The sequence below is a fragment of the Trachinotus anak genome, unplaced genomic scaffold, assembly GCF_046630095.1.
Source record: "Trachinotus anak isolate AG129_WGS33_773 ecotype Australia unplaced genomic scaffold, CSIRO_AGI_Tana_v1 ptg000011l, whole genome shotgun sequence".
NCBI classification, from domain to species: domain Eukaryota; kingdom Metazoa; phylum Chordata; class Actinopteri; order Carangiformes; family Carangidae; genus Trachinotus; species Trachinotus anak.
In genome coordinates this window covers 18,555,653-18,581,283 of record NW_027273862.1, presented here as the reverse complement: position 1 = coordinate 18,581,283, position 25,631 = coordinate 18,555,653, and the positions used below count along the sequence as shown (strand labels likewise).

General features: G+C 41.1%; 1 protein-coding gene across 1 annotated transcript in view; it reads left to right on the top strand.

Annotated features, from left to right (window-relative positions):
- Positions 1–25,631, top strand: part of igdcc3 (immunoglobulin superfamily, DCC subclass, member 3) — a 58,364-nt gene that overhangs the window by 15,245 nt on the left and 17,488 nt on the right. The window contains exons 3-7 of the mRNA XM_071489476.1: positions 15,005–15,149; positions 15,270–15,400; positions 15,729–15,866; positions 18,415–18,573; positions 22,450–22,615. Coding sequence (XP_071345577.1) covers positions 15,005–15,149; positions 15,270–15,400; positions 15,729–15,866; positions 18,415–18,573; positions 22,450–22,615 — 739 coding nt within the window. The remainder of the gene's footprint in view (positions 1–15,004; positions 15,150–15,269; positions 15,401–15,728; positions 15,867–18,414; positions 18,574–22,449; positions 22,616–25,631) is intronic.

Here is a 25,631-nt window from a genome sequence, read left to right as displayed (position 1 = left end):
TCCTGTCCTCAAAGCGGAGTGTTCAGCTTTGTGCACAGAGACTTATTTTTCACTTTTGATGGAGGCTAACTGGTGTTTGTGTGCAGGGAATAATGAGAGAGGGTGAGTATGATACGGTGAGAGAGGAAACAATTGGACAGTTTTATCCTCTGTGTGTGTGTGTGCGTGCATTGCAATTGTCTTTTTTTTAACACATTCTGAAATAAGGGATTTAACGTAGAAACATGAACTCATTGGGATACTGGGATATATTTACTCTCTTTTTTCTCCAAAGTCGTCACATGGGGACGGAGCTCCAGAAGTGTATGGGGTTAAAAGACTGTCAGGCTCCAGTGTGTGTGGAGTTGGTCACCAGGGATAAAATGAATTCCACAGGAACCAATTAGAGGAAGTTGTAGCTGGCATAGGATGAAAGATTTCTGGGGTGGGCAGTTTCTGCCTGACAACCTGTTTGCAGTGTTTGTAGTTTTGTTAGCATGTATCACTTTTGGGAATCTAATTTGCAAACTCTGCAGTTCATGCACCTTATTATTACCATTTATTATTACAAATATTGTAACACCCACCCTTGTAAGTTTACAGTATTTTAGATCTGAGAATGAAAAGGTGGAAATCTGTCATTGAGAGTAGTTTCTCATCAGCATATTAAAGGAACAACCAGATGTTGGTCACAGATTATGAGAAAACCTGCAGAGAAATGGATCAATAAATGAATCAAGCAACATTTCTAAACAATTCCTCATTCCAGCTCTTCAGCTCCAGCTCCTCCTTCTTATGTTATGGTAAATTGATTATCTTTAAAAAATCTAAAAATCTTTTAAAACTTTGGACTCTTAGCTGGACAAAACATTTGAAGAAATCATCTTGGATTTTCGAAAATTGTGATCATTGTTTTTTCACTGATTTTCTGATATTTCATTAGACAAACAGGTAATTGATTAATCAAGAAAGTGATCATCACATAATGAAAATAACAGAAAATAATAGCAGCCTGAAATTACATGAGCACTGATTCGAAAGCAACATGATGTGACATAAAGTTCTCCTTTTAATCACTTTATTTGCAGCATATGTTAAGAGTTTTCTCTGACAGCAGAGTTAATTGAATCCTGTAGAGGTGACTCAGCAGCATTCATTTGAGTGATCAGAGTAGTAGAGCGAGTAACGCCCCAGCTGAACTTGCTGCCATCACTAAAGCAGGCAGGGATAGATGAAAGTGGGGAGAGGTAGGGAGTGAAATAGATGAAGCATGTGCCGGTGATCTCAAATGCTCTCTGGGCCCCTTTGGCTCTGGAGGCTGGACCTTGAACCAGGAAGGAACATTCCATTCCAGTGCTGCGCCGTGACCCCGTGACCCCGGCAGCTTTGTTTCAAGGGCAGCTTTTGATAGGCAGCAGGATGCAAAGCAACAGTGGCGGGCTGGCTTAGCTTGAAGAAGCACGTCTCTGCTGTTACAACATGCCGGAAAACTGGTCCCCTGACCCCAGGCTCGTAATTCATCACTGTAACGTGCACATTACCTAGTCTTAACATCAAATAAATGCACCGACATGGACATGTGCACGCTCTGGCACAGGCTCATGGTCAGTGACTGTACATACCTGGACCTGCTGCTTGTGAAAAACAGCAGCTAATGCTCAGTGTGCCTTCCTTCAACATATAGACATGTTACTGAGGCCCCTTTTTTCCTCTCTGAACACACAACTGAAACATTAAATCAATTCCCACCTCCAGTTAGCAATTTTAGGATCTATCATATGAGATGTTTCAATTGGCCTTCTCTCAGTAGCTGCTCAGCAGATGAGATGTGTTTATTTTATGATCATATATATATATATATATATATAGAATTTGTATCATCTGTTCAACCGGAGTCTTAAATCACATTTATGAATGTATCTCAGCTTTTTTTCCCCTCTTTATAGGAGTGATTTCATGTGTTAGTGAGTCGTAAGACGGACTATTCCAGTGCCTCAGCGCTGAATGAAACATGATGCTAGTGGCCCTCTTCATTTGCCAGCATAGGCATTATTTGTGAGAGGGAAGACAGTTTTAGAGGGTTAGCTGGCTGATGGTGGGCTGGAACAGCCTGTGATATGTGCTTATGTCTGACAGCTTATTGTAGTGCTCCTCCCAGCCACTGCAGGGAATAGAGAAGATGAGAGCATGCCAGTCAAGACATCCAGCACCACAGGCTGCTTGTGTGTTCTTTGTCAGTCTTTTGTGTTTCAAGGACATTGTTTTACATCATATCTAATAGCAGAGTACAAAGACATTGATATGTGAGTGAGGGGCTGAGCAGAAAGGTGTTGACTTTCAGTTAGGGAACAACCTGTCACAGTACTTCTGGATAGAAATAATAATTTAGTGGGAAAAAAATTATGTGTTCAAATGTTAAAAACAAGAATAGAGTAGGGAGATAATTAATCAAACAGTCGCTTCACAGAAAATTGAAGGGAAACTATTTTGATAATTGATTGATCAGTAATTAGTAAAATGGCGAACATTCCTGGTTCCAGTGTGAAGATTTGCCTTATATGATACGAAACTGAATCGTCAGGGACTGTAGGTCACGCAAATCAAGCAATTTGAAAATGTCCCTTTCTGACAGAGATTAGCTGAGAAAATAATCGGCAGATTAATCCACCACAAAAATAATGGTTAGTTGCAGCCCTAAGGTGGTCCATGCAAACACCCAAGAGAAAAAATATTTAAAGTAGTAACCAAAGATGAATGCTCTGAGCTGCCATAAACCACAATCTAGCATTAATTGATAATCCTATATAAGTGACCAGAATTTGATTTGCAGTAAAGAATCACTATAAAGACAAATTCTGTACTTTATTCCATTGTTCATAAGCCATTTTTTTCCATGGAAATGAACTGTATCTCTCTCTCAATTTATGTAAATCCAGAGCTGCTCTGTTTACTCACATCCTGAAAATGGTATTTCATTATCTGATAGAACAGATATACTATTACAGCAAATGCAGTATCTGCACAGTCTTTGTTTGCACTATAGGTAGAGGCAGAGACAAAGGGCTTTCATTTCTCACCCACTGTCTTGAAACACTAAGTGGGTATGACAGGGCCTGCACTTGCCTCTCCTCTCTCTCCTGTCTCTGCTCCTCTTCCTCTTTGGTTATTTTTCCTCGTGAATTGGTGTGAACTAGACTCCATGCAGTGGGTGTGGCAGTGGAAATCGCACATGTGCATACAAAAGGAGCTGGGGGTTACTGCCTCCATATTAGCATGAATTCATCAGGATTAGCCAGTTTGGAGGTGGTGGGGGGGGCAATATCCATGGTGACTGCAGTCAGCTGGCAGCCTGAAAGGAGGGAGGGAAACAAGACAGTGAAAAGCAAAGAATAGGAGGCAGACTTTTGAGTTTCCCCTGCTGTCTCAACTTGAGCATGTGGTGATGACAATGTCTTGACGTCACAAAACGAGGCGATAGCATGTTTTCCATACATTAACGGCAACTGCTCTCTTTGTCATTATATTAAATGCTCAGTGCTCTTAGAGGGCTGCTGTCACTATGGCTGCCCAGACATTACTCAGTATTTATCCCTCTGCCTCCCTCTCTGCTCCTTATTTGCATGTTACAAGTTAACATCCTCAGCGTGTCTAAATACATGAATGTATGTTTGTGTTGCTGCCACAAGTTCCTTGTGATTGAGCAAAGTATCTGCCACCTATCTTGTTGGTAATGATTGATGTTACAGCATCTCTCCTCACAGTAACTCAGCTCATGTTTACAGAGCAGAGCATCGGGGGGCTTCTGCTGCTTCCTTCCTCTACCCTCTGATAAGTCCAGTATGAGCCAAGGCCCAGACTTGTCCTCACTAAGAAGAAGACGATTCACAGAATGAAGCACTATTGGATTTTTATGCTCTTTCCTTCCTCATCAGACCATTCCCTGTGTCTTTGATATAATTGCTAGCTCCTCCTTTGCTATGTTGTAGAGCCATTGCCCCCCATGAACGCATCTCTGTTTGCCACACACGTGATGGCACTGTGTTGCCCGGGATTGTGATTAATGGCCACAATTCAGCCTGAAAAATTCCCTTGAGTGGGTGCCAGTTGGCTTACGCAGTGAAGAAACTCATTACTGCTGTCAGTTGAGCTGATGGAGCAGGGGAGGGTGTGAGAGGCTGTGCGTGTGACTGTGTGTGTGTGTGTGTGTGTGTGTGTACGCGCATGCATGTGCGTGCGAGGGAGAGCGAGAAACTCATTCTTGTGCATGTCAGTGTGTGCATGCATGTCTGTCCACCTTTGCCATATATAAGCCATCACGCGTGAATAAGTGTGCCCACGTGTTTTAAGATGAGAGTAAAAGTGACAGTGTGTCCCAGGGCTCGTATCCAAGTAATACGGATAATTTCTCAGAAATGAATGAACCCGATTCCTTCAGCACCCTGCACACACAGACACTCCAACTTAAGCTTTTTAATGGATAACCTGTGCCCACAATGCTGCTACATACTGTATGTTTGGAACATATGTACTCCTGTTTGTCTATGACTACACATTCCCATCCTCCCTTCACAGCTTAACTCCTATCTGTGGTAAGGTAAATATGGCAGGTGGTGGGGATATTGCTCCTACTTAGTAGTCCAATGTTACAGCCGTGTCTTGTTAAATTAATGGAAAGATTTTCATTTTAAACAGAGTAATTGCCTGTCCATTCATATGAAAGATTATGTCGGTGAGAATAAAAGCAAGAACAAGAAAAAGAAATACGAAAGAGAAAAGGCAGAGGAGAAAGCAGACTGAAATGAGGGTAGGCCTGCATAATATGGATAAGCAGAAGAGTGCCATTCACTGAGAGACGGTTATCTACATTCACTGACACCACAAATGCTGCCAAAATGCATAGGATTTAAGGACATGCACACATACATTTGAAAATGAACAGTGGATCAGGCTTTTGCTTTGCTGCTTAGTTTGATGAGACTCGACCAGGGTTAGCAGAAAAGTTATTTTGGTTAATCCAGATTTTTTTTTGTAAAATGCATGCAATATTTGAATTGTGACAATATTATTGTATACATTAGCAAATGTATTTTTCCACTCTCTGTCATACAAACGTTGTGTCCAGCTAGTTTAAATCACATCATAGTGGGGCATGCAAGAATTGGGCAGCCATAGCTGACACCACAGAGATGAAGGTTTTGCAAAGGAGGAGGAGACAGCTGTGGAACGGGTGCTGTCATTTTGTTGTTCTTGTAAAACTGGAATAGCACAAATAGTATTTGAGAGGTGGAGGGACCTTCAGACTCCGAAAGACTTCAGCACTGATGCAGTTGTTATTATATTTTTGGGGAAAGTAAACAACCAATAGTATAGATAAACTTATCCATATTTGTTAGCTAGCTAATGGTAATAATTGTTGACAACTTGCTTCTTGTATGTATGTATGTATGTACAAACTGTATGTGTGTATATTATAAAACCAATGGGGGTAGTTGAAGAGTTGTTGGTAATTGATATACTTTTATACAGCTGCCACAAATCTTACTAAAAATCCATATTTTATTAAAATCTGACAGGAAAGTTAATGTTGTATCCCATCAATCATTTTGAGCAAAAAAACCCAAAAAAACAAAAACAAAAAAAAAGCCATATAGCCGAAGCCCAGGTCTTGAGATTAGTAAATGGACAGCTTGAGATTTCATAAATGCAGCTGTCACTCTGCTCTGTTGATGGATTTGTTTATGTGAATTTTTGACAGGATTGCATTTTTGGAGGCTTTGATGTGAGGATTTGGAAATCAGTAGGGACACTAAGACACATGAAAGCCCAATGGGAACCACGCAGCTGAGGCACAGAGGACCTCCCACTTACAGCTACCGGGGCTTCTCTTGTGTGTGTGTGTGTGTGTGTGTGTGTGTGTGTGTGACATGGAGTGACGAAGGGGTGAGATTTACACAGACATTTCAGCCATTTGGGGAGCCCAGTTTTCAGGGCGCTATGAGATGCAGTGGAGCGCATGGGCCGTCCCGCCCTGCGTCTTTCAGATGTCCCGTGGGAGTGCCAGATGTGGGGTCATCCATCTACCCCTGGTTCAGACCAGCCCCCCCTCAAAGTCACTGTCAGATGCATACTTAACACTGCATGCTACACTCTCAGAAGGGAACACACAGACACACCCACACACACACACACACACACACACATACATACATACAAACAAACATTGAGGTATAATAATCTCTGAAATTTCTCTCGACTTTACAGCAGCAATGTATGATCAAGAAACCGCAGAACAAAAGACATACTTTTTGAGAGAGATTCATCCTGGTCTCCTTAAAGTGGCCTCCCAACCCAACAGTTGTCCTCTAATGAGGGGGAAGTAATGAGCGTCAGACTGAGGAGAATTGTGATGCCAAATGTCTGTCCAGGTTGTTATTCAGAACCACTGCTGTCTGCGGCCCTCGTTTATTTCTGACTTCACAAAACAAGAGGCGGGACGGGCCAACGAAGAATTTAATGGCATTTCCATTTGAATATAAATGTTATTTTACCCCAGATGTCTCTGAATGTTTTAGAATATTTCACACTCTCCAACACCAAGAAACGACAAGACAGGGACAAAGCAGGTGTAGGTTTTTCCTTTTTGTGCAAAGAGCCTATACAGTGCATGAGCCGAGTGAAAGCCTGCACATAATTCATGTGGATATAAGCCCGTATTGGTAGGATGATGGGAGAGGCATCTCATTTTAATTCTCAAGTAGGCAGTTGCATGCTGAGGTATTGGTGATATTAATTAGTTATGTGGCCTCTGGGCAAGTGGAGAATGGCATTGTGAAGGCACAGCCTCTTCCCAGCAGCAGTCATGTGTGAAAAAGAAGAGTGTCAAGATCTTTTTTAAAGAGCATTACTCTTGGCAATAAATGCTAGGGGGATGATGTTTTTTTTAAAGAAAAAGACTGAAAATATCACAAATAGGAGATGTAAATTTTTCTCCTTTCATGTCTTTGTGGTGCTTTGTGAATTTGTGCACGTGGCAGGAAATAAGGTGAATTTCTTTCTCTGCAACTAAATAAATTTGAGCACAGACCCTCAAGGAAAGCTTATAGCTTCCTGAAATGCTCAAGAGAAAAGAATTTAACCACTCTCAGCTACCTAGCCATTTAAAGAGAAGAGAAAAGGTGGGAAATCAGCAGCCTATAGAGAGGCCAAATCCCAACCCACTTACAGTCAGCTTCTGTTCTACTAGCTTTCCGTTCTCTCTGTTTTTTGTCATCGTTTTTTTTGCTGAAAAGCTGAATATGTTGTCTGTCCACATTCTGAGCTAAATGAGTTCTATTACAGGACTGGACAGAAAAACCTTAGCTAAGATAACAGTTATTTTATATGTGTTCAACAGCTACAGCTTTCAATAGTCTAAGACAAAGACTTCAAATTCTGTCCAATACAGAAGTTATCTTAGAATATAAACCAAACTCTATCATTATTCAACTTTATAGAAATAAGCCCTCTATCAGAAAAAAGTAGCTAGCTCGACAAGGGGATCTCTCTTGGGCCATCCCAAATGCAATGTCCTTAATAAGGTGGTAATTTGGCAGAGGGACAAACAAAGGAGGGGGGCAAGTTAAGAGGAGATTGAATTCTTTTGAGTAGAGGATTCCAGGCTCCAGTTATGGGAGAGTACCTCTTTGTCTGTCTGTTCTTCATGTCTTTTTTTTCTTTTTTTTTCAACCAGAGCAGAAGCAGATTTTCATCCCCAGTGTCCAACCAGGAAGCAGAAATAGAAAACTGTAGGCTGCATATTGATTTAAAAGAAGTATTGTTTCCTTAAACCAAATAAGTTACAGTTAAAAGGCGATAGATATACAGAATATCAAGATAGTAACTCACATACCTGTCCTTTACCCTTCTCTTCCGCCGGCCAGTCAGGTCTGATGAGGATGGAAAACATCATTAAGACTTGTCAGTGTAGAGGTGCCTGTGGGTGTGTTTGAGAGGATGCACAGGATGAAGCCCCATGAGATGCTGGATGATGCTGAGATGGGACGTGTGAGCATAAAAAAAAAAAAAAAGCGTGGGCCACCTGCAGGTTGAAAAGAAAGACATCCGTGTTCTAGAGTAAACTAGATTATGTGATGGGCACCGTGAAAAACACACACAACAGAGTAAGTCTCAGTGAAGTCTTTGAGCCCGTTTGAGCCGTCTCTCTGATTATCAGGAGAGATTGTTTGAAGTTGTTTAATGAGTATGCAGTTTTACGCCCAGTTAGTCCTTAAATGATACAAAAGCCCCGCTCTTTTTTGTTCTCGCACATCAAATCCCTTCTTTGTTGCTTGTGAGACTCTGCATGCACAAACAAATTTATTAAACACTTATTAATTTTTTAACTATAAAAAGGAAATCGTATCAACAAGTTTTACACAAAAACAGTTCATTTCAAATCAGATGCTTGCTTTTGATGGCACTGGTTTGTTATTTTAACCCTCTTTTTTCCCTGTTGTCCTCATCCCAGCTCTCTCACTCTCACTTTTCTCTCTCACTTGTCTCTAATCTTACCCCAGCCATGGCTGGGAATCATTTAAATAATCCCTTAATTTTCAGCATCTGTTGTCCTTTAATGGGTCTCTCTTTAATTAGGGTCTGCATGTTGAAGTGTAGGAGGCTTAGTGTGGAGATTTGGGGCAGGCCAGGAGAGCAGGGGCAGGGGGTGCTGGAGTGGGAGGAGCAGAGGCCGGATGATGGGGTGTGGTGGTGAAGGGGGCTAGAGGTGGTGCAGTAGCAAGGGGTGTGACAGAGGCACAGGCACAGAGCAGGGCACCAGGGGAGGCCCAGGCTTTGTCCCTGTGGTGGAGAGGTAAGAAGGGGCGGGGAAAATGAGACAGTAAGCAATGTGCCTTTCCCATCATATTGTCTTTGTGCAACAGAAGGCTTTTATTTTCTTTCTTATATTTCTTTGCTGCTAATAGCTGATGCAGAGTTAAAGTTAAAGCTAACACTGTATTTACAGCACTGATATAATTTACACTCTCTAATTATACTTACTTAATATTCAGCACAGACACCTTGACTGGCAGTTTAATAGTGTTTGCCACCAAAGTGCTTACAGTAGCAGTATAAAAAAATATTTATGAGATGAAAGAAGAAATAAAAACAAAATCGCTTTGCCACATTTACTGTTTGGAGGAGCAAAATATTCAAAACCCAGAGGAATAGGGGTGCGACTAATGATCAGTTTCATAATCAGTTAATCTGTATGTTTTTCTCCATTTAAAGTGTCTCATTAGAAACATCAAAAAACAAGATAAACAATTTCCCAAAGACGAAGCTGAAATAATCATATTGCTCATTTTGTCTGACCGAGTGTTCAAAACCTGAAGAGATTTAGTGTCATATCAAAGAAGACTAATGGAACCAGCATTTTGAAGCTGGAACCAGTGAATTTTCTTTGCCTAGAAAATTACTGAAGTGATAAGTCGCTTATCAAAATAGTTGATGAATTTTACATCAATTGACTAGTTGTTTAATTGAGTAATCATTTCAGGTCTAATTCAGCAGAGTGAGTTTGCTCACTTGACCTCTCATCTCTACAAGGTAGTGCTAATTATAGAACTGTTATGTCGGATTGCATTATAATGTACAAGGGTTTCTATGTTTGTGGTCCCTCAGCATGTCTTCTGTTAATTTCCGTGGTTAATCGAAGAAGAAATGTTGAACATTTTTGTCACTGATAACTATTGCAGCTCCCTCCACCTCCTACAGGGAGCCTTAATAGCAGCCATCCATCTTACTACATTTAACTTAGTGCACACAAGCTCCAGAGTATTGATCAACCCAACAGACCGTTGGTAAAGAATCAATACTGACCATATGCCAGATACAGTACATCAGAAAAGTATAAGGTATGACAGAATATGTATCTCTCATCAAAAGAGAGTAAAATGGAAAGCTTAACTACTAGAACACTAACGAGAACACATGCTTCTCGGGTCCAACTGTATAAATCATATTACATGTTGGAGACATTTTAATTAACTGATCCTGAGTGGCAGATGTGCAGCTCGACTGATGTTTTTTGCTCATGCAGGTACTGACACAGAAAGGTGTTGACTTGCCAAACCATTACAGGAGGAGAACGAGTGTGTGTCAGAGGAAGACCGAGTTTAGCAGGTGCGGCCCTTCATTTCGTAGGTGATAAGCGTCACGCACCAGGAACCAGCAGATTGATCACAGGAGTGCCCAGGCTTAGGCACATGGTGCTGAAGGGGGGGGGGGGGCAGGCAGCCAATAAAATATCACATCTGCATTAAAATGCCATCTCTAGGGTCCCAGCACAGCGCCTGCTATTTCGGGGATGCCTATTTAAAGGCTGTTGAAGTGTGGGCTCTCCACACTGCAATAGCACTGTACACCATCTCCATTATTTATGTGCCTCGTCTCTATTTTACTGGTTTACCACGGTGGGGGTTGGGTGGGTACAGCCGTCATCAACCTTGTTCAAGCAACATGTGCTTAATGATGTCACTGGCTTGAGAGGACTCGGGAAGGGTGCAATGAAGAGCTACGCAAACGGTTGAAGTGCATGGTGGAGAGTCGGGGGAGGGCCTGGAGGCAAGGGTGGATGTGAGGGAGGGTGATGACATTATAACATGGGGTTCACTGAAGCTTCACGCCATAGCTGCAGGTTTGAATGCTGCTGTGGGATCTCTATCCCTGTGCTGGCATCATTACCTCTGTCATATCAATGAATCATCCCGAGCACGGGGAAAAGAAACATTCATGTGACCACAGATCTGTAAAAAAAAAAAAAAAGAAAGAAAAAAAAAAACAACATGGAAATGTCTCATCAGATTGACTGATTTGGTCACCGCAGTAGGAGCTGTCACATAAAACAGCACAGTTTGGGATTTTAATCACCTTGTTAATTATTCTCTGTTGGGTTTGTGTGTGGTTGTGTTTAACTGAGCAGTGAAGAAATGGATCATTACTCTGGAACTATTAGGCAAAAAAATAATTCAGGGAGGGGTCATTCAGATAAAATCACCATTTAATCTACATTTCTTCATTAGCTACAGTTTCGCCCATGGAAAAGGCAGAAAATCCACTTGCTTCAATTTCTGTGGAGCAGCGGTGCTGAATTGAAGGATGGGGAAATTCATCCGTATTGACTGCCCTTTGAGCTTGTCATTGGCCCTCAAATCCAATAATCAGTATTAGTTCATCTGCACTTGCATTCATATTTCATCCTTTGTGTGTCTTTGTTTGATTCCAGGAAGGATAAGGATGTGAAATTTCGACCTTTAAAATGACCTTTTACATAGAATCATTTAATTTCTGCCTGGTTCTGACTCCTTATGGAACTATTTAGTAATTGTGAAGCTCACAGCAGGGCAGTGCCACTCACTTGTTGGCTATTATTTGACAACCAGGGTTTTGACAAGACCTGATTTACAGCGTAGCTACCCGTCTAAATCACCACGCTTCACATTTCCTGTCTATGACCTTCATCCATATTACTCCCTCACTCATTCTTCTTTTGTGGTTGTCACAGTGGAACCGTCAAACATATGTTCAAGGAGCAATCCCCTCCCTGTGCACTTGTGTATGGATTTCTTTCTAGTATGCACCCCAACCATTCTCTCCCTTATTGCAGTAATTAGGCCTGCTCCATTTAAGCTAGCAGCGTCATGCTGGGAGTGGACAGTCTTTAATCATGTGTGAGTGTCTGTCAACACCTAGCAAAGGAAGAGTGAAAAACAATAGAGTAACAGGTCTGTTGTTGCTGGGTGCTGGGATGAGTGAGAGCGCCTCAGTGCCTCATGTGTGTCTGTCTTTTCCTACAGTGGTGAGGCCGATCGATACGGTTGTGTGTTTCTGTTGAAGCAGCTCTTCGACTTTGTTTATATGTATATGCTGTAGCTGAACTCTATCGCTTCAGATTGACTCTGCAACCTCTCCAACAATAAAAGGCACATGCACAATGCAAATTGCAAATGGCTGTTTTCATTGACATCCAGCACAAATGGTTAAAAACTTTGTATGTGTTTATATGTGTATTTTTCTATTATTGTGTTTTTTTTCCCCAATTGTGTGCGATTGAGTGAGTGTGTCGATAGTCGCTGGGGTGTGGGCCTCTTAGAGAAACCATGTTTTATGCATGAGGGCCAAGGGTGGGGCCCGTTAGAGGGGTGGTGTCGGCGGACACACACAACAGACAGATCAGTGGACACCATGACTACTTGGCAGAGATGTACAAGAAAGCTCCGATGGGCACTGGCTTTCTTGTTTTTGTTGTTCAGTACAACACAGTTGTGCAGACAGTAGTGCGCGTGCATGTGTGTATCTTAATTTGAGACTCTAGTCCAAGGCACTGAGCTTCCTCTGTCACATTAGTCACTCTGAGCTCCTTGTTTTCTGTGTCTTGTGTTCTGAAGGATTTTTAGTTGTTTCACTACACCTATCCTTTCTGTATCAGCCGTGGCAGTGCCTTCAGGATATTAATTCAATGCTGCACTCTTCCAGTCTCTGCCCCGAGCTCCCTATTACAGCAGGCCAAGGCAGAAGCTATTGCTGATTGCTTTTGTCAACACTCTGTCTAGGAAAGAAGTGAGAACCCATAAAAGTGTCCTTATAGGCCAATATTCTGTCATTGGATATATACAATAATTTGATACTTCTGACAAGTTTGCAATGACTTTCAGTGTTTTATAACTTTAATAAATTTAAATGAAAGAGAAGAGTGTTTTAGGGCTTGCAGTTCACTGTGGTAAAAGGAAACAGATATTATCTAAAGAAGCAAAAAGTTGTATATGTACTATTATAGTGGTTTGGTGATAAAATATTTCTATGACATCTAAGCCATCTATGCTTTGCCGTGAAGTTGGCCTAAAACATTTTATGGCTAGAAGGTTGTGAGTCCCAGATGGAGAAATTGCAGTAGGGCCCTTGACATAGGCACTTAGGCCGATTTACCTCAGTAACACGCACAGCTGTTTAAGTACAGAGGCAGAATAATATGTATATACATATATATATATATATATATATATATATGCAAGCCTGTAAAATATGTCAGGCTGAGTTACAGTCACATTTTCTATGCTGTTTTTTATCTTGAGACAAAACAATGGAAAGAGTGAACGTGCTGTTTCACTGTGTCACAGGGAACTCGTAGCTTATGGTGAGTGAAGTCACAACTAGAAGAATACTAAATTGGCAAGTTTAAACTTTCATCAGAGCTCCATACATCTATTCAGAGATCTAAGGTCAAGTCATGTTGGAGAATGACACATTTCTCATTAAGCTCTGAAATGGAATAATCACAACGTTAGACCACTGATGCAGCCACTGAGGTCTAAAGTGCAGCCACTCTATATCAAGTATCTCTCTTACTCTCTTTCTGTGTCTCGGTCTCCATCTCTTGTCCATTAAGAAAAGATTGTAGTTTACTTTTTATATTTCAATGCCGATAGTTCAAGCACAGCACTGTGGCAATCCTTTGCAACTGTATAAAATAAAAATGAACACATTTAAGTTTAGGTGATTCAAAGCAGGAATAGCAGATAAGTCAGTAAACGGATAAAAAAACACTAACCACATCTTTCTTGGGAACAGTAATACTAACAAACACACACTGAACATAAGAAACAGGGGCAAGAAAAGATATGAATAGAGGGACAAACAGACAGTAACTGTTTCTGTGCCTGTTTCTGGCATAAATAAGCCTTCTGAGTAGAGCTGCTAACTACTTGCTCATCGTAAGTAATGAATTAATGCAGGCTACAGGTTGGGAAGAGCAGAAGGGTATGAAATAATAAAGAGTCCGTCCCTCTTGTTATGCTAACAGTGTTCAGATAAGTCCCCTTCGTCCAAGTTAATTATGGTTGACATTTAAATGAGTACACTTGTGCTGAAGAAGGTGGGAGAACTGAGGAAGCAGAGGGCCTCTCTCTAATTGAGTTTGTCGCTGGCTCCACCCTCGATGCTGCCTTTGTTCTGCAGGGAGTAGATATGTGAGGTGCAGCTGAATGAGGCTCTCTGTAGGGATATTGACACTGGTTTTGCTATATGGTGAAGTGTGCGTGTGTCTGTGTTGTCCTTGTCGTTGTTAGCATGAATTTTTAAAAATGTGCCTGACCTACATACTAAATGTTAACATATGGCAGGAAATCCATACGCCGGCCCTGTACTTTACATATGTATGTAGAGATCACCTTCAGCAACTGATGACTGCGACTCGTGTACAGATACTGTACATTTGCTGTGTCTTCTCTTGAACAGAACACACCCTTTAAATTGTAAACATGGTTACAGTGGTTTTCTTTGTAAGAAATATGCTCTAAATCTCCTAGTTGTCGTCTGTGACCAAGTGACCAAAGTCTTAAAATGTTATGACTTTCATGTCTCTGGTAGTTCAGTCCCACTATCAGTGATATCAGTCCAGGGTAGTAATGTAGTACTAAATGTAGTGAAACAGAACATCACTGGCATCTATAAATTTCATAGCAATTTATTTTGAAGAAAAGTACAACAGTAACACAATAGTTAGAAAGAATCACTATTGTGTTATTGCCAGAAATCAGAAATCTCCTTGTATAGGCTGTGTGCAGGTTATTGAAGGCATTACTTTGGTGGTCATGATTTGATTGGTATTAATATTATTCCTTCAGATTTTAATTGCCCTGTATAAAATCAGTGATGTGGGGAGTATGGCGACCTTATGTTGAGCACTGTTGTAAAACCCTACTTGTGTCACGTGTGTTCAGTCTTTTTTCAGCATGTCTTTATTCACACCCTGTGAATCATCATCCCTTATCCTGAGTTCTCTCCATAATATGTGTTGATAATTGGCACGTCACACAGTGTTGCTGTGAAGCTATTTCACCTTATTACCCTTGAGGACATAATGCCTAGATGTTACCAGATAACATAAACCTTACAGATAATAGGTCTTTCCTGTAAGCAACCAGGCTTGTTGCTCTGTAGCGGTGTTGTGATGGTATGGCCTAATATCCCCCTCTCCCTCTCTCCGCAGCCATGGCAGACTTCCATGTCCAACCAGAGTCAGTGCATGCTGAGGAGTCTGGTGTGGCTAGATTCCAGTGCCAGATCCATGGTCTGCCAGAACCTGTCATCAGCTGGGAAAAAGACAGCCGTCCAGTGGACACCAAGGATGAGAGGTTAGACCAAACCACAGCACAAGTTGACACTTATTAGAAATGGCAGCACTTTACAGGTCATTTACCAGGTCTCATCATGCTTGTCTCCCCCTGACAGATACCTTGTTTTCTCTCTCGCAGATACACTCTGCTGCCCACAGGTGTTTTGCAGATTACTGGAGTGCGTGAGGAGGACAGCGGAAAGTTCTGCTGTGTGGCCCATAACAGTGCAGGAGTGAAACACAGCACTGAAGCACTGCTCACCGTTTCAGGTTGTTATATTTAGTGAATTTCACATCCTCACATCATATGCGGACTTTGTTTTATGTCATATGAAAGCAAGCAAACACACCCTCACTGCAGATTAACTTTTAAAGTCTGTGTTGTGTGCTGATCTTCTGTTCCCTCTATCACCGCTTGAATACAACCACTGCATTCTCCTCTGTTTATCTGCCCAGCATATTTCCAAACCTATTGTTCCTCTGCCTGATCTAAGAGATACAGCATATTGAGCTAATGCACTCTAGAGAAATCCAATTAAAGGATGCCATCCATCATGCTCATTCCCATCTTATGCTCCCCTCTCCCTTTTTCTTCCAGGCTCCCAGTCATCCGTTTACAAAGAGCCTATGATCCTGGTCGGTCCAGAAAACCTCACCCTGACTGTTCACCAAACTGCCATCTTGGAGTGTGTTGCTACCGGTTACCCTCGGCCCATCGTGTCTTGGAGCAGATTAGGTAAGGAAAATGTCTTAATCAGGTCAAAGGCAAAGCCCCAGATGCATATACGGTACCAGTCAAAGGTTTGGACGTGGGAAAGTTCATTTTATGCATGCATGAAGAATTGTGTGTCACAGAGACCAAGTGCAATCACAGTGTGCATTCATACATGTGAAAGTGTTTCGTGTGGGCCGTGTGTGCTTTGTGTCCTCGTGCATTTGTATGTTCTTTGCCGCACAGCTTTGATCTGGCCGGCATTGTGTAATGCACAGAATGTGTGATACAGCAGAGCATCTATTGTGTATACATGAGGCAATAGGATTCAACATTAAGCCTTAGGGCTAAACATTATGTTCGACTCTGTGTTGATAAATGCATGCTTCATCTCCTCATGAAGTTGAACCTCCTTTGGAAGCGCTGGAAAGCCTTTGAGTAATTGCAAGGAGGTGCTGAGACAGATGCGATTAGTTTCTCCCTCCCGTCATGTGCATTTTTTCTTGACTATCACTCAAAGTCTGTCGTGACCAATTCTTCAATCTAGTATCTGTTTTCTTTACCTATTATCCAATCTGATTTGCTGTTCCAAATGTAAATTGCTCCGCCTCCCAAACAGTTTGGGCATAATCAGATTGAGGGTATTGCCTTACACAATATCGCTAGAATGAAATGCTAACACGATGGGATTTGTATGTATTAGATTACAGCAGGGGAGGCTGGGATAAGCTGCATAATGAATCTGATAGTTTCACATCAGTCACTCCTTAATGCTAGAGTTTGTTTGCTGCTATTCATTGCGCAGCTCCACAGCTTGCAAGCGTGTTCTCTTTCTTTTCTGACACTAAGTTAATTAGTGCCTGACAGAGAGAAACTGATGGAAGGAGGCAAGAGAAAGAGAGAAAGAAACATAGTAAAGAAAAGAACAAGGCTGCCTTTGTTGAGACAAAAGCTTGCTGGACTGTTACTTCTCAGTCCAGTAAGTCTGTTAGTGATAATGGAAAAATGCAGAAAGAGCAATAAGACACATCACAATGACAAACGCAGACAAAAACCACTTGGTAAGCAATTCGGAGTGATTTATTTCATCTCAATAATTCGTCATGATTAATTACAAATATTGTCCTTTCCATCAGCGTAAGATTACATTTTGTCTAGTTTCTCACGTCATGTTTGCGCTTCAATGCACTGGCTTCTTGTTAAGTTTTTAACTGACTATGAGAAATTTTGATTTATTGTAATGGATCAAATGGCTGGTTTGTGAAAAGGGACTGAATATTGTTTGTTTGTTTGTTTTTTGTTTGTTTTTTTGTGTACCAATGAACATATATAATTAAAGGGAATTTTAAACCCATCAGCATTACACTGATTTTATTGCATGATCATATTCTCTTTTTGTTTGGCAGATTTTATTGTCTGTCTCAATATTAATCCCTTTTATTTCTGTATTTTTTTTACATTGCTTTGTTTTGTATCATTTTTACACATGCATTAGTGCTAGTTGTTATTCAAAGAAATATTTGATTACAAACTGTAATGCTTGAACTTATTTGCATTAAAGATATGAAAGTACGCCTAAAAATACACTTCTGACCAGTGACCATATGGTTCGTGTCTCTGGCTGGAGCTCCTGCCTCTGCATGACTCCAGCATGGTGCCCATCTCCCTGCCTCCCTGCCTGGCCTTTTAACACATCAAATCTGGGCCATACAGGCTTGCAGGCTGCAGATGGAAGTCATAGATGGGATTAAAATGGCCCCTTGGCCCCATGGCTAATATCAGAGACAGACTGAAGTCATTGTTGGGGGTGAGACTCCAGAAAGGGAGCACAGGGAGGTGTGAGCTTATCATGTAAGTACAGCTAGAGCAGAGAGGAGGCAGCTACTGGATTGTATAAGTAGATAGGAGATTAGAAGTTGCGGTTAGAGTTTCTCGTCCCCCAGTGGCGACTGGAACATCTCGTGTGTAACTGATAAAAAGCGAATGTACGGTTCTCCAAGGCTTTGTCTGGTAAAAGCATGAAGAAAAAGGTTTAAAAATAGAGGAAGGTGGAAACTTTAATTAACTGACCGTCCATTGGAGCAGCTGTACTTGCAATAAAAACATAATTCTTTCTAAATAAACAGTGCTCTTTAGGATGTGACTCTCACAACCATCACAAGCTCCCAATGAAGGCGACTAAATACAGCAGCAGTACGCCACTCACAAAGCAAACACAAACCCAGTGACCTCCCTCTCTTTCTTACCCTTGTGTCTGTTGTTCTGGCAGCTTCATCACAAGACATTACCAGTCTCACATACTTCACAGTGAAGGCTGCATCCTTGACCTCTGGGAGGGCCAGAAATAGCACTGCCTCTGTCAGCTTGTGGCGGTAAATGTGCAATGTATTTAATTAGTCTTTCTTGCTGCCAAATTAAGCCCACTTTGATCTTTACAGTAGTGCACACATACCCGGTCACCCATCTAACATGGTCACATACTGTACATGTGCACAGCCAGTCTGTTTACGCTGTTTTATAATATGAATTATTTCCCTCTCAACTGCTCTCTCTCTCACTTTCCCCTGACTAGACGGCCGTCCCATCGGTGTGGAGGGAATCCAGGTACTCGGCACAGGGAATCTGATGATCTCAGATGTTGGTGTGCAGCACTCAGGGGTCTATGTGTGCGCTGCTAACAAACCAGGGACCCGTGTTCGTAGGACTGCTCAGGGACGTCTGGTGGTCCAAGGTGAGTTCTGGATAAAAGTAATGTGCTATTTTCAAAACATTAGGTAGGAGTTGTGGAGGGAAAAGTAACTAAAAAAAAGTACATAATAAAAACTGCTGTGGTCAGGTGATAAGGTAAAGCTTGTCAGTTCTGTGGGTGGACCTCTGTGCAGGCAGCCCAAGTATCATGTGATAACTTCACCAACGTCCTACCAGCCAGCTCTTTGAGTTGCATTTGATAGAATGCACAACCCAGCTGGAGGCAACTCTGCCTGTAGTTGAACCAGTGTCTCTGCTACTGAATCACTCCTGTGCTTCATGTGGGTGGACTTTAGATAATTCTGATGCTACAAATCTGTCAGAGTTACCGTGAAGGGTTTGCATGATTTTAATCCAAATGTCAACCAAAGTATGCCATACCGTTGTTGATTGATTTTCTGCCTGCCAGGCAGCAATTAACATGTTTGTTTCTAGTGCACCACGTGTACCAGGTTGATGCTAGGAAGCACTTCTTTATGCCTCCACCAAGACCACAAAAATATCTCTGCTTGTTATTTTAATAATGAAGGTGCCCTTCTGATGTAAAACCCTGCATTTAGCTGAGCTTCCAACCTCAGGCCATGGTGAGAGCATCGTGAACATTAGAACAACAGTCAGTGATCCCCACACAGGTGAGGAAAACAATCAACCAATCACAGAATCATGATGAAAATCCCCAACAATGACAGCCAGGTGGAGATTGAAATGTAAATGATTGAATTGATTTATTAACACCAACCTTTAAGCTTTTAATATTGGCTAACAACAGCAAGGAACAAAACAAATCAGCAGCATCACATTGAGGAGCAGCACAGTCTGTCAAGTACTAGTGTTGGCCATTCTGCATAGACAAGACAAGACAACACATGGAACTTCTGTGGAACTAGTATGGTTAGAAGAAAGGGCGAGAACTGAGTACCGCAGTGAGGTATGGATATTGTTGGCCTTGCCAACAAAAGCTTCCCTTTCATGCCCGCAGTGTTTTTCAACAGAACAGCTTGAGAAATTATTTTTCAAAAGTAGGGTCTTTTTTAAATCTGTTTCTTTGGTGTGTTAGTTGTGAGTCATTTCTACTCTCTGATTGAGCACATCCAATAATGGTTAGAATAAATAAAATGTGCCCAACAATTGCTCTGACTGTGACTGTAACCCTGCAACAACCCACCTTTGTAAGGTGTAATTTTTATTAGACTTTCACTGGCAAAGTGGCATTTAAAAGTAACTCAGGTACACACCATATGGCTTTGGTGAATCTTTAATATGAGAGTGCAGGGTAGTTTAATATTGGAATATTAGCAAAAACAAAAAGACCAGTTCTTTATATAAATAAAATGTATAATTAATTGGCTACAACATCTAAAACTTGTGTAGTGCCTCTAAGATAAAGAGATGGATGGTTTTCACCAATGGGGTGATGCCAGGTGTGGGTGGCCCTGTGCTTTAATTGTCACCAACCTGGAAACATCCAGCATCTGCCTCACTCACATATTGATCAGATGGACCGCACTTTGCTTCAGCCCATAGCAGTATTGATCCTGATCAATATTTCATTTTATCTGCCTGTCAACTCTGAGACAAGCCCCCTACCCTAGCAGGAACAAAAGCCATAGATGTTAATTATGTGTCAATGTCTTAAGGTTTTGTTTTGGGGTTTTTTTTTTTCAATCGATTTGTTGAACAAAGGTGTACTGTTAATTCCAAATAAATGTAGGCTAGGGCTATTTCATTATAGGAAAAAAACAAGCTTATTTTACTTCATGTCCTTGAAGAACTGGCCTATTAGTACAGTGTAAATAAGCCATTTGACACCTCTGTGAATATGAGATGGTGTCAATAGCTTTCAAGTCAGAAAACTCAAGTGGTCAGGAATTCCAAATTATTGCAGACAGGAGTACTTATGAAACCATCACACAACACACAAATGATCTGATACAGTAAATCATTAGGTTCATTTTCCTCCTTTGTGGTTCAAAAAGAGAGCTGAGAAACAAAGACCAAAGGAGGAGTCAAAGTGTGTGAGCCAAATGGGAAAAACAAGAGCAAGATGGATGGATGGTGCTGATGATCTAACCCACACCCTTATGGGTACAAATCAATATCTTCCAGAGCTCCCTCTGACCTTCACCTTTGAGACAGCCCTCAAAGAACACGATGAGAGAAAGAGGGAATAAAGCTGAGAAAGAGGGAGAGATAAATGAAAGGACTGTCACAAGCTGTCAGCAGCCTCCTTACAACTGCCTGAGGGTCCCTTAGCTTTTCCAATGGGAGAATGGAAATGCTTACATGGAAAAATTGTCAGACAACATTTTGCCTATTAGGGTGGGAACAAGAGGGAGGACAAAAGAGTGGGAGTGGGAAGTATTGTCCGTGTTGCCAGATTTATTCCTCTGTGCCATAGAGCCCCATTGTTGTTCAAAACTACTGTTAATGCCATGATCCTACATTATAATAAACATGGACACATCAGTCACACACACTGCAACTGTAAGTACTCACTAGGCACCAAACTCATAGTAATGTAGAACTGAAAATAGTCCCCAACAAATGCACTATTTAATCCTGTTTGAGTATTAAAAAAAAAAACAACTAGTGCCCTGCTGTTTGAAGGTCCTATATGTTAGTATTTGCTATTCTGACATAGCTATCTACTTACCAGCTAGCCCAAAGCTAATGCTAAACACATGCTTACTTCAAACTCACTTTGCAGAATTGATTTGATAAGTTTCAAGTTGCCCTCATTTCACTGACCAATGACTGGCTTTAAGATCCCCTCGTATATCCTTGTGTATTGTTTTGCTACATTTTCAAACAAACACAAATTGTTGACATGTCTCAACTTGCATGTCTTTTGTTTTTTATGTGTGGCATCATAGCACTATGTCATATGTCAATTCTCAAAATTAATATCGTGCAGACTGACACAGTTTGACCTGCCTTACAGTCTAGAGCCCAATTAACGTGCATTGTGGGTTTTGGTGTATTCATGGAATTTGTTGACTATAAGAAATATTTGATATTTTAAACATAGTATGAAAAAGGGAAACTTACAAGTATTATTTTAGGTCTTAGTGAACAAGAGTTGCTGTTGGTAATGTAAGCTAAGTGTTCCTACCCTCCAGTGATGAGATATTATAACTAGCATAAAAATTTTTCTGAGTTAATTTGGGCATAAATAATTTAGGTTATCAAATCACTGATAAATGCCAGGACAATAATGAGTGCAGAGGAGATAATACAATACCTCTCAGTCTGTCACTTCAAATAAAAGCACCAACCCAGAAATCAAACTCCAACGGATATAACTGCAATTATTCTGTGAGAACCAATGAATAAATTATTACCACTAATTGACCATAATTTGAAACCTGTACCATAGATGAGTCAGAATATGATGAATCTATAAACTGCGCCACTTAATTTTCATGTAAATGTGCTGTTTTAATCAGGACTGGAATGGTCCTCCTTTTCCTCCTTCCATGTTTCTGTTCTCTCTGTCTTGCTTTTTTTTCCCAGAATCTGCATTGATCTGCTGTCTCTTACAATCCTGCTAATTAACCCCGAATTATAGATTAGCAACAGTATTTATACCATACACCTCTGATACTGTGCCCTGTTAAAATGACAAAATGACCTGGCCAGGTATCCAGCTCTCATATTTTTCCTTTCTCATTCTCACTCTCTCTTGCTTTTTCTTTGTATTTTCATCAATGTCATTTTGTCCCTTTCTTCTTCCTCTGTTTTCCTCTTCTTCCCATTCTGACACTTGTTTGTAACTTAACTGTTTGCATCTATGAATCCTGCTCAAGTCTTTGAATATTGTCGGTCACTCTTCTGACTCTCTGTTTCCCTCCTCTTTCAGCTCCAGCAGAGTTTGTTCAACCTCCGCAGTCCATCGCTCGTCCTGTTGGCACCACCGCCATCTTCACCTGCCAAGCACAGGGCGAGCCTGAGCCCCAGCTCACCTGGCTAAAGAACGGGCAGATACTGGAGCCCGGGGGGCACGTCAAACTCAGGAACAACAACAGGTAACAAGAAAAAACGCATATTCATATACACAGGAATGCACACAGATTCATAAGGTTTTGTTGACGCTGTCAGAAGTATGGCTTCTACAAAATGGCCTTTTTTGTTTTACATTGTGATTTGTAGTGTCGTCAAGCAAAGGAGAGGTCTGACGGTGACCAGAGTTCCTCTTTGCTGAGCATTGTCTTTGGGATCTTGTATTTTTAGACTGCGTGTCAGACACAGCACAATGCAATATATATTCAAAATGAGATCGTCATCGTCAGTGTCTGTGTTGTGTTGATGATGGTGATGGACTAACGGCTGACAGTTGACTCTAATGAAGAAACACAGACAGCTCCGATGCTGATTCAATGATTTTTTTATTGCTAACAGGCACTTTGCGGTCTGTGGGACACAAGCCTGGTCTCAGTTAAAACTATTCAATACAAAAGAAAATCGTCCATTTATCCATCCAAACTTAAAATACTGATGAGTAACTGTTGCCAAGTTTAGTAACTTGGCCAATGGTCTAACTCAAACCAGGATCTAAGATTTCTGTTACGAATTATATAAAGACATTACTGATATAAATGGATTATTACGCATAGATAATCATTCTGAAAGTCAATATAGTTTAGCAGTCACACACTCATGTGGGGGATACAAGCCTGCTCTGACTTGTTCCGCCAGTAATGGATTTGAGATAGAGCTGCATTGTTACCATTGGATACTGTGTAACCGGAAGTAATTTGTATTAATCACCACTTCCTTGACCTCGCATTGGCGTCATCAAATGTTCAATTTCTCCGCGTTTCTGTTTCTGTCGCTTCTAACACTGCAGCTGCTGGAATTCATGGTTGCCAAGACATGAGCCTCAATTTATTTGTGCCTTTGTGTATGTGAGCTGCATATTGACTGGATGTTGGATGCTTTCCCATGGCAGTCCCCAGGAATGTCATGAGGAGAAGGAGCAAGCAACCAGCTCAGCTAGTTACCATTCTCAGCACCTCACACTATAACGGCTGTATGTTGCAGGGAATGTTTATCGTGCGACAGTGCTGTATGTGGCTTTGCAGAAACATCTTAGCATTAACACAGAGGATTAATCACACCTGCTATTCTTATCTGAGTTTAGATTTTAACCTTTTTGTAATGTTTTTGACTTGGGTTCATTGTTGGTGAAAAGTTGATGAATGCAAGTGTATAATATCTCAAAGATGCGTTATTTATAGAATAATGGCTGACTACACTTCTTTTGTGTCCCGCTGTCCAGCACAGTTACAAGGCATCACTTGAAAAGGATAAACTATAAGTATTCAGCCTGTTGATTGTATGTGTGATTCTAACCTGCTATACTCTATTCATCCGGCAAAGTTTTGAGTAATTTCTGTTCTGCATTACTGCACATGGAAAGTTCAATTTTTCCAGTTGACCCTGGCAGCCAACCATCCGTGCATGGTTTTACTATTCATAAAAGAGAAATATGAAGTGAATATATTAAATATGCACCAAAAAATCAATACTTGCACTCTGTTGCAGTGAGTGAAGAGAGTAGACACCTCCATCGCTCACATACACTGCTCCACTCCCACTTGCCACTACCAGTCTATATTAGACAGAGCGATGGAGCGAGGAACTAACAAAGGAGGAAAGAAGAGAGGGAGGAAACAAATGAGAGGCCAGACTTAGACGAAAAAAAAAAAAAAAGTAGAAAGATGACCGGGTGGTCAAAAGAGAAATGATGAGTCGTCGGGAGGAACGAATGAGGAGAGAGAGAGAAAGATAGAGCGTGTAGTCAGGGCATCACAGCATTTCCACTTGCCACCATTAGTGTATGACCTGCTGTAATATGGATCTCATGCATCACAAACCGCGCACTGTGATTGGGTAAGAAGGCAGGCTTCAGCTTGAGATCTACCATTAGCTAATTAGCTCATAAACTCAGCTAGTTGACCAGGAAATGCAGTCAGCCATTTAGAGAACGGACCAGCTTGATGTGCATCTTAAGAATTGCACCGTGTAGCTGAGCTGTGCAGTGAGTAGACATCACAGTCTTTAGTGTATTATGGCAGATTACTGAATGTAAAAAGCAGTTCAACCCAGTTTTAACTCTCTCAGCAGCAAAATATGTTTTTATACAACTGGACTGCATTCATTCGCACCTACGGATGCAAATAGTCCGATCAACAGTCCAAACCCAAAATATATTTAGTTTGCTACCACAAAAAGCATGGTGAAACCAGTCACTATTAATATTTGCAAAGCCAGTACCAGTGTAATTTGTAACATTTGTAAAAAAATGACAATGAACAAAATTCCTGGCAATTCATTTTCATTCGACGTGTGAACTAACAGATTAATGGACAAATCATTTCAGCTCCTCTTGTAATGTTTTTTCCAATCCATAAAGATGTGGAATTGGACACCACAGACCAGGATTTGTACCCTGCGTCTGTTGTGTTGTTCTGTGTAGAGTGCTAAAACAACCATATTTATCTTAGATTCCTACAATAAAATCTTTTCTATATTCTGTTGAAAAAAAAAAATACGTTACATTATGGTGACACAGTTGACATTTTGTCCAACTGTCCACTACATTGGTGTACACTGGAGAGGCTGGGGGTGCAAGCACCAACCCGTTATGGTTAAAAATGTTCTGCGATCAAGAGCCACCCCATAAATTTTAGTAGAATATGAAATTTTATAGAAGAGCAGGTTGGAAAATTCATAGTTATTCATAGTTAAGTGTGGTAGAGAGGAAAATGATATGGCATGGGGTACAATTTACCTCCTGAACCAAGCCAAAAGATAAGTAATGGTATGCAAATGGTATACACAGTAATGGTACTCAACAGCTCCAGGCGGCACAACAATAACATACTCTGATACAGGAAGCTTGGATATACAGTGAGTGAATCATACCTAGCAGAGTGATTTTAATTAATGTGTATGTTGGGTATGACTGTGTGTGTGTGTGTGTGTGTGTGTGTGTGTGTGTGTGTGCGTTTGTCTGTGTGTTTGTGTAAAAATATACAC